The sequence below is a fragment of the Larus michahellis genome, chromosome 1 (genome assembly GCF_964199755.1).
Source record: "Larus michahellis chromosome 1, bLarMic1.1, whole genome shotgun sequence".
In the NCBI taxonomy this organism is placed as follows: domain Eukaryota; kingdom Metazoa; phylum Chordata; class Aves; order Charadriiformes; family Laridae; genus Larus; species Larus michahellis.
In genome coordinates, this window is record NC_133896.1 from 205,628,673 (window position 1) to 205,642,691 (window position 14,019).

Here is a 14,019-nt window from a genome sequence, read left to right on the forward strand (position 1 = left end):
ACCCTGTGCCCACACTCCTCTTTGTGAGGGCCTCCAGCTCTGGGGGCTGAGACAAGCACGAGCCATGGAGGCTTTTGTGAAATTTAAGCCATCTGAACGTGACCCCTCATGGGCCTAGCAAAATCACAAGGGCATCAGAAGCTATGACTGATCCAGGTTTGATCTGATTTGCCATCTGGGCTCTGGCATGGTGCTCTTACACTGCTGGCGATGCTTTGGATTTGGAGACCACTGCAGTGTCTAGTGTAGACAAGGAGAGTGACCATCACAGAAGAAAAGACTTGCTACAGCTTTGCTTACTGAAAGCCTGGCTGATGAAAACCTAGGCTGGTGGGTACCAACACACTGTATCTACCGCATCAGTCAGTCTGAAAGATGCTCATTCTTACTTTCCTGCTCCCTCATATCTCATCCCTTGAACTATTCGGAGAACAAACCCTATCAATAAATGGTTCCCTAACCTCTCAGAAAGGGTTTCACTGACTAGTATTAAAATACCCAGTGAATAATCATGACGGCTTTGAGTCCCTCCTCTCTAAAGGCTTAAAAGCACTTCACGAACATGCAGGGACTCAGACTCTCTCTGATAAGGTCCTGCATGCTGCGGTAAGAAACAAACCACCTTATTGTATTTTGCAGGTGACATCCCTAATGACCAGAAAACAACTCAAGCTCTGTCGATATTATAAGAACGTTTGTTGTTTTATTCTTTTTGGTGGGTACAAAAACCACAGTTTCTTACACAGAACAAGATTATAAATAATATCTGTAACATGAGTGACCCGTAGTCTCTTTTGATTCTACACTGCAGACTGATGACGTACTCTAAACATTTTATCATTTTGTTTCTTGTATTAGACAGATGCAAATCTGTGGAACACGGAATGATGGAACAGAATGAAGGTAACAGCAAACAAGAGGATGACCAACGACTTTTATAAAAAAAAAGTCTCTGAATTTTATTACAGTGATGGCATTTTATATCAATTATTGCAATGAATTGTTCCCTAAGATGGTTAGAAAAAACAATTGTGTTGTCCTCTACCGAATTTACATCAGTTAAAAAGCAAGCATGTTTCAATATTCCTCTTTTTTTCAAAGAAAATGTAAATAATTTCTTTATTTTTTCACAGGATTTACATATTTATTATTTTCTTATCACAGTTTAGTGATTCATTTCTACAGCTGAACAGCTGAGTATTCTTCCATTGTATATATTGATGTTCTGGAGACACAGGTTAGCATGTTCATTGACTTCTATAGCTATTTTTCTCTCTTTGTCAAGACAAAGACCAAAATGTTGTCCTTTCTGAGCATGTTCTTCACAGTTTAATGCGCTAAATTGGCAAGTCTTATTAGTTTTAAGTCCACTCAAGTGAAATTTGTTGCTGTTAATACACCCTTCCCAGCCCCCTCCCCCCAACAAAACTAAATTATGAATTTTCCTGATATAAAATCTGAGTTTGGGTTTCCGAGCTGAGCTCATGCACACATTGTTGCTGATGATGTCTGGCGCATTTGGACGTACTTCCCTTTCTCAGCCAAATTATTAGTTCATCAATGACACTCCTATGTCGTTACAGTCTGTGCTGTGTTCCCATCAGTCACCAACACAGTTTGATTAAGGCACTCAATTATTTTTTTGGTTTTTATGGTAGGTCCGATGCAATTACAGCCAATCCTGAACTTTGCCTAATTGCAGTTCCAGTATGCACGGCCTTCGGGCAGTCGGGAGTCAATACGCGTCCGTTTTCTCCCACACTCCCTGTGATGGATAATCTGGCTTTGTTTCTTATGGCTTCAGAAAAGGTAAGCTAGGTTGGAAAAAAAGGAGAAGAGAAGACAGTGTTACAACGTTTCTGTCCTTCAACAAACCGGGACACAGCAAACACCAAAATATTAAATTTTAGACATCTGCATTTTTTCTTGTTAAATATAATTAATTATTAAATAGAATTAATTATTAAATATAATAATAGCAATAATCATAAATATAATACATAGCATTTAAGTCTACTAGGGGAAAAAGACTAGCAATTCTGAGGGTAAATTTCATTACAGTAAATCATTATTGATATAAATATAAAACCCAAATTTGTTCAAGAAATTAACAGAAAAGGCAATACCTTCACCTAAACTGCTTCAAACTACATTTATATACAGTGAAATGAGAATCAAGACCTTTTATGATCCTGAATGCATTAGCATCTGTGAATAAAGTCATGCACAGGTGTTTATAGGCTTAGGCCTTCAACTAGGAACGTCAAGATAAAATTTAAGTACTAAAAATTGTTTATAAATCGCAATAGCTGTACCAGCTATCTTTGTGACAATTCTATGGATCAAATCTAAACAAATTATTATTTCTTTTCACAATGCCCATATTTAATATCAGTAAATCTGAGAGCTGTCCTCAAATCTCTTTTCATATATATATACTTTTTCCTACCATTAGAGAAGGCGGGAACTTTCAAAGGAAATGTAGTTTATTGAAAGAAAATACAGTTTTCTATAGTTTACTACATTAAGTCTAAATCTTCCACAGGAAGGTTTAAATTTTTCTTACCTCAAAATCTTTACTTTCAGGTAAATCAGAACAAAATATCTTGTTTAGGGACTAACTGACTCAAGCAAAAATTTGGATATGTTAAAATAAAATAAATTTCTACTTATGCCATCTAACTTTAGTCATCCAAAAATCAGTAACAGCTAAAAGAGCTCTCTCATGTGTAGATAGAAAAAGCCAAGATGACTAGTTGACTAAATGATTTCCAGATGACTAGAATTAGGGAAGTGTCTAAGGTCAACCAATGCAGCAAGGACATGTGGAACAACAGGCGCCCAAACTACGCTATGTTGAAACAGATTTCAAAGGTACCACGTTAAGATATCGATTAGTGGGTGATTTATACCAGCAGAAGCTACAGCCTATGCAACTAACTCATATAACTGGTGTGCAGGGATGCAATCTGAAATACCAACTGGAAAGAGAGACAGAAGGATGCATTCACATAGGAGCAAAGGGATGACAAACATCATAAAACCATTTTATTTGCCTTATTACTGATCTCTGCATTTAGAACTTTGTCCCTCTGAGCCCGGTTTCTCCTTCTGAGGTAGCAGTGAAATCCTGAGCTAGGGTTTGATACGCTGAAGGCAATTTTATACATGAGTGTGTGTGTATAGGCATAAGGGAGGTTCCTTAAAAGCCCCAAATGTTTTCACTGCTTCTGGGTGCACTTCTATGAAAATGCACCAGTCTAATATTGCATTGCTATCAGTGGCTCCTTCAAAAAAGAGTTCTCGTAAGTACAGCTGCTGTTGTGACACAGCTGGAGCCTGGATGTAAGAGCAACTTTCCGAATTGATTACCCTGAAAACCTCAGCCCTCACGAGCAGCCGAATTCAGGAAAAGGCCTCAGCTTACAGAAGGCATTATGGCATTCCCCTTATGCTGAAAGACCTTGGCTTTGATAATCATCAATTGCAATGTCCAAAGTCACCCTTTGAAAAGTTTCCCCGCTGCCACAGTACTTTGTGACAGGGACTGTCACCAAACATATCTTGACCGAATTCAACAGCTAGATATTAAAAGGGAGGGAGAGGTAATGAGGGAGTGGGGACCTGGGCCCACGCAGTATCAAAATCCTCAGCTACTCCCCAGCAGCAAATAAAAATCTATGCATCTGCAAAGCACAGACACAACGCGATGTGGTGTAGCCCCACACAGTGCATGTCCAGAGCCCCATCGCAAACGGATGCCGAGGACTGGTAACTGCCTGCAGAAACGCACAGAACATGTTTTGGTCAATGGCAAGAAAAAACAAAGGTGCTTTAGTTTTGGGGAGGAACGAGAGTCCAAACCAGATTGTAATGCAAACTTGGATGGAAAAGGTACATCTTACTCCAGGTGTGCTAAATTTCCCAGAAAGTCCTCATTATGTACCAGCATCTCTCCTTCACTTTGATCAGCTGTCTGTTCATGGCCATTCAGGGTTTGCCACTGGGAAATCTGAGAGCGAACCCAGATTTATATGGGATATACGAGTTATGTGCAACTGTGGTTTTGTAGCTCAGTCTATACAGCTTTCTGGCCATTGCCAACACACTCAGGACAGAAAGACAGCAAAAAGGGATCCACCAAAAAAAAAATATAATCAAATAACAAACAGTTTCTCAGCAGCCTTCCACAGAATAACAGAAAAAGCTGCAATAAACAACTCCTCTCTTCTCACAGGAGAGGTTAACAACAGTTCAGCAACACACCACAGAAATGACCCAGACAGTTAACAAAGCCAGGAGGAGCAGGTCAAACTTGTACTCGGGAAGATGCCATAAAACCAAGTAACCAGGTGCTATATTTTAAACTACGCTACGGGTAATAAACAAGGGTAATGTTTGGCTTAACTGTGCTGTTACAATTTCAGATTTTTGGCCTGGCGGCAGAAACATTTTCAGGAGAGGCTGGGTTGAGAGGGAGAAGTCTTAGTATTTACTGTGACTATTACTCAAATTGTGAAGGTGTCTGTGCAGTAAGTGTATGCAGTTAATAGTGATAATGCATTTGTCATTAGTTTTGATTAAAGTAGTTGTGGAATTCATCACGTGAAAACACTTGACTGCGCTGTTCCTACTGGGAAATGGGAATTTAGGAAACTGATATCTTCAGTCTATATAACACAAATATCCTACCCTGTGGGGGTTCTTTTGTTGTTCAGGCTCCTCCAGTACCTGGGTCACGTGGAGGTGTCTTTGGCGCAAATATTTAAGATGAACTTTTAATGAATTTTTCTATCTTGAATATGAAATTGGAAGTGTACAAGTCAAAATAAGCGCATTACACATTTACTGAGCCATCCTGTAGCACTTCACCTTTTTTTTTGTAATTAATGTCATAATTTTTTCATTCCTTTTTTGTAGTTTTGTAATTAATTTCATTAATTATAAACAACAGCATAGGATGGGAGAGCAAGAGAAGGCAGCTGAACTGGAAGCTGGTTCATGAGCTTTATGGCCCACTGAGAAGGCCACGGAGAGGTGGTGGTGGCTGGCTGGATACTGGGACAATCTCTTTGAAAGCCTCGGGGTTGGGGGTGAGGAACTCAGTGGGGCTGAGCTCCCTACAGCAGCGGGAGAGGAGGCTGTGAGCCTCTGCACTGTTCTCAGGGCATCAGCTCAACGGGTCTACTAAGGGCTCACGACTGATACACAAAAACGTTAAACTGCTGCCCAGGGGAAGGGGAAGGGATTGTTTCCTCCTTAAAGCGAACTTCCTTCCCTGCCTTCAGCAGATTCAATAGCCTCTCGTCCCATCTGAATGCCTTTATCCCACACATACAGCCTGGTCCTTTATCATACAGACTAGTCCTTTATAATACAGACTAGTCCACACATACAGACTAGTTTCACATTTTCATTTTCTGCTGCCTCCCAGGCAGGTGAATTTCCCTGAGGCAACTCACTTTTGACTGGATTAAACTACAAGAAAAACATGGTAATGAATATTAATTGTCAAGCGGGTTATTTAAGCTATTTCATATTAGTTTAAAAAAATCTACTATTAAAACTATTTGATGTTAGATTAAAAAGTCAGCGTATTGGTTACTCGTGCAGGTTAGAATCACCAAGCATCTTTCCATATTAGCAAGTTTTAGTCCCAATACGATCCCTTTACTCCTTGGATGGATAAACGTATCAAAGGTTTTGAAATGCATGACAGACATATTTCTGCAGAAATATGCGTAACCAGGGTTGTGGGCTCTGAACTGCTGCCAGCTAACAGGGGTTTGTGACCAGCACGACTATGAACAGATGGCACAGTCACCCTGAGCAGAGCACGGCACACAGGTAACCCCGCGCTGCCTGCATGGCCAGGGATGGCCAGGTGTTGCCAGGAGAGGATGGATGGACCTTGGCAGTCTTCCACATATAAGCATATAAGCATTTTTATAGGAAGTTCACGTGCTGAAATTTCTCAGGTAAATATTACGGCAAATAAGTAGAATAAAGAATTTGAGAAGTCTATAAAGATTTGCTCAAAATCCTAGTTATTTCTATTTTTTTTTTTTTGTGAATTTTTAAATGCCTGCACCCTAAAATGTTTTTAAGAGATTATTGGAAGTTTTGACTGACCCAAACAAGAATTTCAATAAAATAAAACGCAACATGGGCATTTTTTAATATATTTTTTTCCTATAAGAATTCATCTCTATATTGCAACAAGTCCAACAAAACCCCGGACTTTAGAGAAAGGTACTTATGATCTTTCCTTAAAAAATAAAACTTAGTTAGCCCTAATTTTTATTTCAAGAAAACAGTAAGGCAAAACTAAATTCTACAGGTATAATCATAGCGTTTGTTGCACTGGAATCACAGAGCTGGGTGGGAACCCAAGGGACTGTCAAGTCATGCCATGCTTAGCCCGTTCGGCTCAGGTCAGTATTTGAATGAAAGCTCTGGCTTTTTGTTTGCTTTCTTTAAGACTATATTTTAGATGCATTGCACCCTGTAAACTTGATAAGGAACATGTTTTCTGGGACTCCTAGTTTTATACCAGCCTGGGGACACTCTCATTTGTGGGCACATCACTAATGAATTTAAAGGAAAGTAAAGAGATGTCTTCATTTGCATTTTGCACAATTACTTGCACAGGATTATTTCTTTTTAAGACCTTTTTTACTGACAGGAGGCAGTGAACTTGGGAGAGGAATATTAGCATCTGGAAGTCCTGATTCCCAGTTCACAGTAATGAATACTGGCCTATATGCTTGGAGTCCCCCGACATCTACTATACCTCACATTTTCACTAGGGAACAAAGTGGACGGCTAAGACTTTTTTTTTTTTTTTCACATTGGGAAATTGGGCAGCTCTGTTACAATTAATCATGACCCAGGGTCGTGACTTTTTGTACAACACTGAACAAAAGAAAACTACACAGTGACAGTATCTTTGGGATAGTTTCCCAGCCAGCGTATGCCAAGCCCCCTCCCTCGCCCCCCGAGAACCCACCTATTCCTTGCAGCGCTCCAGCTAGCATGCTCAAACACCATTCTCTGCTCACTCTGTGTTTGCTCTGTACTGTATGGTTCGGTATTGTACCGGCTGTGCCTTTAGACTGTAAGCTCCTCGGGACAGGGACCTGTTATGTGTTTGGCACACTTCACCTATTGTACAGCGCCGTGTACTCCAGCGCTATATAAATAATAAATAAAAAATAAGAATTGTATCTCCAGTTGTTTCCTCCACATTTTTTTTTTAGGCAGCAACATAAAAATTATACTCTTCATCTCCTCTCCTTAAATTTTTGTTTCCTACTTCCACTGTAGGGATGGCTCAGTGATTTCAGGAAAACGTAGCTCAAGCTTTTTCTTAACACAGGAAACACGTGGCTTGCTATTTGCAAGGGCAAGGGAGCTCTAGGTAGCATGAAAGGGCAGGGTCCTAGCTGCACCTTTGCTTTTAAAGCAGTCCGTACAGCTTGGGAGCTATGTAAAAGCTATATTTAGAAGCTCAATTTGCTGCTACGTGCCATTTCCAAAGGTCAGAGAGTTGATTTGACTAATGATTAGTTGGCAAGATACTCACTGCACGGACAAGAACAAGTACATTAGTAAACCATCCCTGCACGCCTACCCAGGGGAACTGTGCAGGACGCAGCTCGGCAGCATCAGCGGTTCAGTCTCGACATCACCGCGTCAACATCTAAAATACACTAGTCCTGAGCTAGGTAAGGGGGTACGTTACTGAAAGCCGAGGATGATAATCAAGGCCTATTCACTGGTTAGTGACTTTTTGTGGTTATTATAGTGGGCAAAGGTTGACCTGAAGTAGGATATTGTGAAAAAAAAATGCCACACAATGAGCATAAAACATGTACCAAAGGGAGAGGGAAGGAATGGTGTGGGGAGGACGAAGAGAAGGTAAAACAACATTTAGACTTCTTGTAACAGTGGCTTGTCTTCCGTTAAGTTAACTATGGTTCAGTGACGTTGCCTATCCTAAATCTTGATTATAATGAGGTCCCAGTTAGGGCCAACATTGAATAATAAAGGCTTACAGCAATTTGTCACTAGCAGAGTGCAAACCTTCAGGAAAATAGACTGGCCAATCAAGTAATTAAACACTGGCCCTCTGAATATATATTTTATGATTTCAAATAGTCGTCATCTCCCAATTGATTCGACAACATTGAGTTGTTAAAAATATTTTTTTTGCGTTAAAAATTCCTTGCAATGCAGATGTCTATTAGCAACATATAATAGTATACTGTACATCTGCAGCCAAAAAAACTGAACCACTTTGCACTGAAGTTTTCCAAAATATAAAGCTCTGTTCAGAAGCAAGCACCACTAGACAGACATGTCACAACACTGCGTTACAAGATGCATCACCCACTCACTGTAGTAGGCCCTAAGTCCTACCCCTAAATTTTAATACTTTCGGTTCCATATACGTTGTAACCTTCTCTATAAGTTGCTAAATTCTGGGTATTCTGCGAGGAAGTTGGGTTAAAAGTCTGTGCACTCTTTGCCACCTTCATTCGTTTCGCCTCTGCCCTGGACTTGTAACAGAACTCTATCAAAGCCACCAGCATTGCCAAGCCCAAGCCTCCAACCAGAATGTAGAAGACTCCAGCAACGTTGCTGAGACTCAAGGCACTCGTCTTGTCCTGGGGAAACAGAAGCGACACAGTTAACCCCGGAAACCAGACCCCCGGGAGCACAAGCTACACATTAAAACATTGGAAATAGAAATAAATAACAACGTTTAGCTGAAATTAAACGACAGTTGTTTACATACTTCTCACAAAATTTGACCTATCTGGATCTATAAAATATATTTTAAGCACCTAATTTTCCTGGTCGGCATAAGAAATATTATAAGTATGTTGCCAACATATCAGGATGTCATTGCTTGCTTATCACAAAGCATTACTTCCACGAAGTGGAGAATTAAACGATGACATGTCTCGCTCTCTTTAGCACTGATACAAAACTGCATTTACGTAAAGCTCTTTAAAAGCTTTGAAATCCAGAAATCCATTTACATCAGACAAGACTCTGCTTGATCTTTACGAAAATAGTAATTGTATTCATGGTAGGCATTGCTGTTAATTTAAAAGATCCAGACTGAGTTTCTGATACTTAAATAACAGGTGAAAATAACATGTGAGGCTTAAGTTATTTCTCTGAGCAAACACTTCCTTTGAAAGTGCACACTGTACCATACACATCATGATATATTTGCCTCTTACCGATTATTGTATTTTGTTTTTATTTTATTATAGATACAGTTCTGGAACATGCCCATGGACTACTAAGGCTCAGTAATAGTACAATTCTATATAGCAATTTCTGAAATCTTACACATTATTTATAATTTAGACAACGAGAACTTTCTTTAGCAAATTATTAAATATGCATAATTTTATAAACTATCACCTTCTTGGACGTACTGTAGTAAATAACTATTCTACATTTCTCTGTACTTCACTGCTTAGTTATGAATCATAATTTTTGGTTTGAAATCCATCTGCATTTTTAGCACAGTTCTCAAGGAACTCTCTCAGGATTGACTTCCATATACTACATCGTGCGCCTTAAGATACTTATAAAGCTTTATTCTTACGTAGACTATATAATCTTTACCTAAAGAAAGGAGAGTACTTAACTTCCGATTGTAATCTCTATGAAAATTTAACTTACGAAGTATGCAAAACATTTGGATGTTTAATTTAAAGAGGCACTATTTATTGTGCAATCCGTAGATTAGCACAGTAACAATTCCTACAGACGTATAGAGGTGCTTGGGGCTTATAGCTGGGTTCTGCTTTGTCTGTCTCTTTTTAGCTGGCTAAGAGGACTCTGAGTATCTCGGAGCTGACTCTGTTCTTCTGGTGGCAATTGCTAACATGGTGCTTGCAAACAAGGAGGAGGCAGGACTGAGGAAGACCAGTGGTGGGTGGAGGCTTTCTCAGCTGTCATTTACAGGTGCTCTGCCATCCTCTTAACTGCTTTTCACTCGTTTCTCCAAAGGACTCACCAGAAAAAGCAAAATGTGTTGGCAGTTTGTTTCCCAGGTTAATTTTACCCCCTATCCAGCAGGTATGCAGCAAGCGGTGGCTGCCCATCACGCTTTCCTTTTAGCTCTGGACGGCACATGCTGGCACGGGGACAGGCAATGTGAAGAAATTTCAGACTCCCCAAATACAGGGCTGGCACTGACTGTGGTGCTTCCCAGCCATCAGAAAATACCCGCTTCTGCGTTTGTCCCCAAATAGAGAGAAACTGAGAAGGCTCCACTCCCTGGAGCTGTCAGGATTACTGTTTGGGAAAGGACTAGGGTAAACACTGGAAGCTGTAGAAAGCTATTAATTAGCGAAGGCTTTCACTTCAAAGCTCAAGTTAAGTCTTCCTTGGCTCCTCAAGGAGCTGGGGACCCTCCCAAAGGGAGCCAGGCACAGCCACCCTGGGCAGCGATGAAAGGCAATCCTTCCTGCTAGCGTTTCTCCTTTCCCAAAAACTGCTGAGGGAGGCCAGCTCTGAAAGAAGGCGTGAAGGGACATTTCCCAAGTGGTCAACGGGGAAAGTCCATCCCCCCTAGGCAGCAAGAAAAAAACAAACCCAACCTGCCTCCCCCAAAATCAAAAAACTGCCTTGTAACTCTTCAACAGATGCCCTGAATGTGCAGGACGATGTTTGGTGATTTATATCACTGAAGACTTTAAAGACCAATAGTGCTTCTTTAAATTAAAGTGTAACCCCCATCAAGATGGGGCAAAGCCGATTCGTTCTGTGTCTACAGCTGCTTATTTTATTTCTAAGTCATTTTGTTTATTACTTCCTTTACTGCTTTGTGAACACGATAGTAGGTCCCGAACTGCAGCGACTGACCTTACTTCCAGAGTCCTTGGGTCCACATTCACCTTTATCGTACCACCATTTGTTTTTCAGCTTGTCTAAGACGCCTGCCTCACTGAGTTTCAAAACGGCAAGGTTTACAGGAGTTCTTCACGTGGAAAATAACATAAATAACATTATATATGTTATTTTATGTTATTCAAGTAAAACTACATAGAATCGCATTGCAAAGTGACAGAGCAGAGGCCACAGTGGGTGCTATGTCATGTACTGTTGGCCCAGGTTTAGAGACAGACATACGACCGGGACCTGCTCCATCGCTTTAGGTAACAGGCACATACTGCTGGGGAAAATTTGTAAATAAATAGTATGCAATTACTGTGAACCCAAAACTATTGGCTTAGGCACATTAACAACATACCCTTCAGCGACATATATAATACAACTGGATATATGACTTAGGAAACAGATTCATTTGTGTTCCTTGCTTTCCATCTGTTTTCAGTTGGTGTGCATACAAACTAATAATATGACTTGGCTACAGCTATTTCATTTACTGCCCTCAAAATTACGCTGGCAAGAGAAAGGAGCTGCTTTGTGCAGTTTGCTGCCTGTAAGCACTTGGCAGAGACCTGTAACCGCCCCCAGCGCCGAGAGCCGCGGGCGCCAGCAGATCTGCAGGCAGAGAGCTCAGGGGGAGAGCTGTGGTGCCCTTATCCTCAGCTAAGAACAAGAACGTGACAGTCGGTCTTTCATTTTAATTTCCTGTTTCAACGTTATGTTCAAATTCAAAGTTTTCCCTCAAATGTCACTTATTCAAATGAGTCTTTCAGGGGTCCCAGGCTGAGGATAAATTACTACTCAGAATATCTTCTCTGACTTGTGGTATTTGCTGTGGGTGACACAATGGAATTTAATAGTGAAATGAAACCTAGTCTGATGCCTCAGAGTCATGAACCACTATGGGTTTACACTGAAGTTACTTAAACTCAGCGAATAATCTCAGAGTATTATGGTAATGCCTCCCTTCATGAAGTTGTACCAGTTTATTTTCTAAAACCCTGATTAACAGACTTATTTTATGTACTTTCCACTTTGAATCACTGACTGTCCAATTCTTAATGTGGCAGGCACATAGATATCTATTTATGTGCAGGTGTGCATGAAAATACAATATATATCAGAGAAGGAGGTAGATAAAAATGGCATGGGATGGCTGGCCTTCTGGTGATGTGAAACGAGATAACCCCTGATCCTGTGTGTGACAGCAGATTCCTATGGGAAAATTAATCTCTCATAATACAACATAATCCATACATTGCTAAAATGGTAACTCATTAATTCAGGGCTTAATAAATAAATAAATAAACCAGTGCAAGCATTAATTAGTAAGTGTAACTGAACCTACTAAAATAATTACTATAAAAGAGAAAGGGGGGTTGTAGTTACACTCTATAACTGGTTTAACTGAAAATCAAAGAATGCTTATGTATGAATATATTTGTGCATGTTTGTATATATATATAGTAAATATACACGTAACAGCTCCTGAACCATGCATGCTACTCTTAGCTTTAGGGACCTTGTCTTTCCATGCATTCTGATTACTCTTTCTGTGTATATACATACACACATGAAGTAGAGGGGATTCACCCCACCTCAGTTTTTTCCACCCAGAAGCTAAGACCCAAGCTTGGCTGCCTGTCTAAGCTTCCCTGTAGTTAAAAGAAAAAGATCAGTACCTCCAAAAGATGGGCTTAGATACCGGTTTTAACAAAGGATGAAGCATGCTGTTGAGATGCCTGTCCCTGTTTACTACGGAGGAAGTCTCAGTGCCTCAGAGAAATGACAATTTTTGACAGCTACAGTTGGGTGAGAGGATTCCCAGGTGCTCTCAGGTGATCCCTTTAAGAAAAGGGAATGCTTCATCTGCTTTCCAAATCCCACACATTTAATTGATATCGGCTACTCTGCTTCTAGAACAGAAAACACCCATTTCTTGATCTTTTTCAGTATTCAAACTTACACTTTGTCTCCAGGCTTCCTGGGAGCAGGTTATGCAGGTTGATAGCGGAATATGAGAGTCCCACAACTGTGAAATGAGTAGGTAGCAGTTTGGGATGCTGGCAAGTTGCCTGTCAGTATGTTCCTCTGTTTGCGTCTAGTACAAGTGTGAAATAATTAATATTATTTGGATAGCCATCATCTGTAACATGTCATGCATTGACACTAAGCCACAGTTCAGTGCTCCTAAATCCCACCAGCGTAACGGGGCTGGTTATGGCAAAGATAAGGGACATCCAGGTATTGTTCTCACAGGGAAAACCAGGAGCCCGCGTAGTTGTTGCAGATTAAACTGATTGAAGGGATAATTAGGACTCTAGATGAACTACCAAGACCAGCACCAAGCTGGGACAACAGATGTCTCCCACTCTTTTACTTGTTTTTTCAGCACTAACGGTTTAGGTTTATAAAGCCTGATACAGGCAGGGATTTTTTCTTCTTTGCAGCTGTAGCTCCTTTAATGTCATGCTTTCTGCATCGTCTCTGCGAGGAAGCTCTCAGGTTTTCCTTTGGGAAAAGCAATCAATTTCATGCTTCAAATTGCCATGCGATCTTCAATATATAACTGAACGCAATGGCAATGGCCAGCACAGTTGAGGCAATTCCCACTTTTCACTGAAATACACACGTGATGTGTCCGAGGCCAGGCCTTTGTTTCTCCTCTCCGCTACCGTCCTTTACATCGCCCCTCAGAGAGTCCTAGCTGTGATGAGGGACAGGGACTCTGAGCTAAATTTAAAAATATTTTATGCTTTCAGAACAGGATTTTTGTCCCACTACAAATCGGCCAGCTGCGATGGGAACAACAAGAAGCCCAGACTGAGGGCATCCAGAGTGGAAAAGGAACGTTTTTGCTTATGCTTTTCAGAATAGCAACATATACCTGTTTGCAATCACAGTGATTGCAAATGTTGTGAATTTTCATGTATTTTAGGCTTTGATTTGTTTGGGTTTTTTTCATGTTAGTAGGAGATTTTCAACAGCTCCTATGGGAGATGAATCCCAGATCACCTTGACTTTCACAGCAAGTGGCTTATCTAGGCGTCTTTCCTCTCTTTGAAAATCTCCTCTCCAAAAAAGCATCATTTTGACAGT

The 14,019-nt window shown here is 40.5% G+C and overlaps 1 protein-coding gene across 8 annotated transcripts in view; it reads right to left on the reverse strand.

Moving 5' to 3' along the window:
- Positions 1 to 681: 681 nt before the first annotated feature.
- Positions 682 to 14,019, reverse strand: part of GRIA4 (glutamate ionotropic receptor AMPA type subunit 4) — a 228,611-nt gene continuing 215,273 nt past the window's right edge. For 2 of the 8 annotated variants that reach the window (XR_012584971.1, XM_074570629.1), the window contains 3 exons: positions 10,894 to 11,008; positions 8,535 to 8,669; positions 682 to 1,814 (listed from right to left, as the gene is read on the reverse strand). Coding sequence is in view for 6 of the 8 variants with exons in the window: in XM_074570629.1 (XP_074426730.1) it covers positions 1,650 to 1,814; positions 8,535 to 8,669; positions 10,894 to 11,008 (415 nt within the window). In the remaining 2 variants the exon portion in view is untranslated. Of the gene's footprint in view, positions 1,815 to 8,421; positions 8,670 to 10,893; positions 11,009 to 14,019 lie in introns of all 8 variants that reach the window. The other 6 variants (XR_012584972.1, XM_074570645.1, XM_074570662.1 and 3 more) reach the window with 5 other exon arrangements.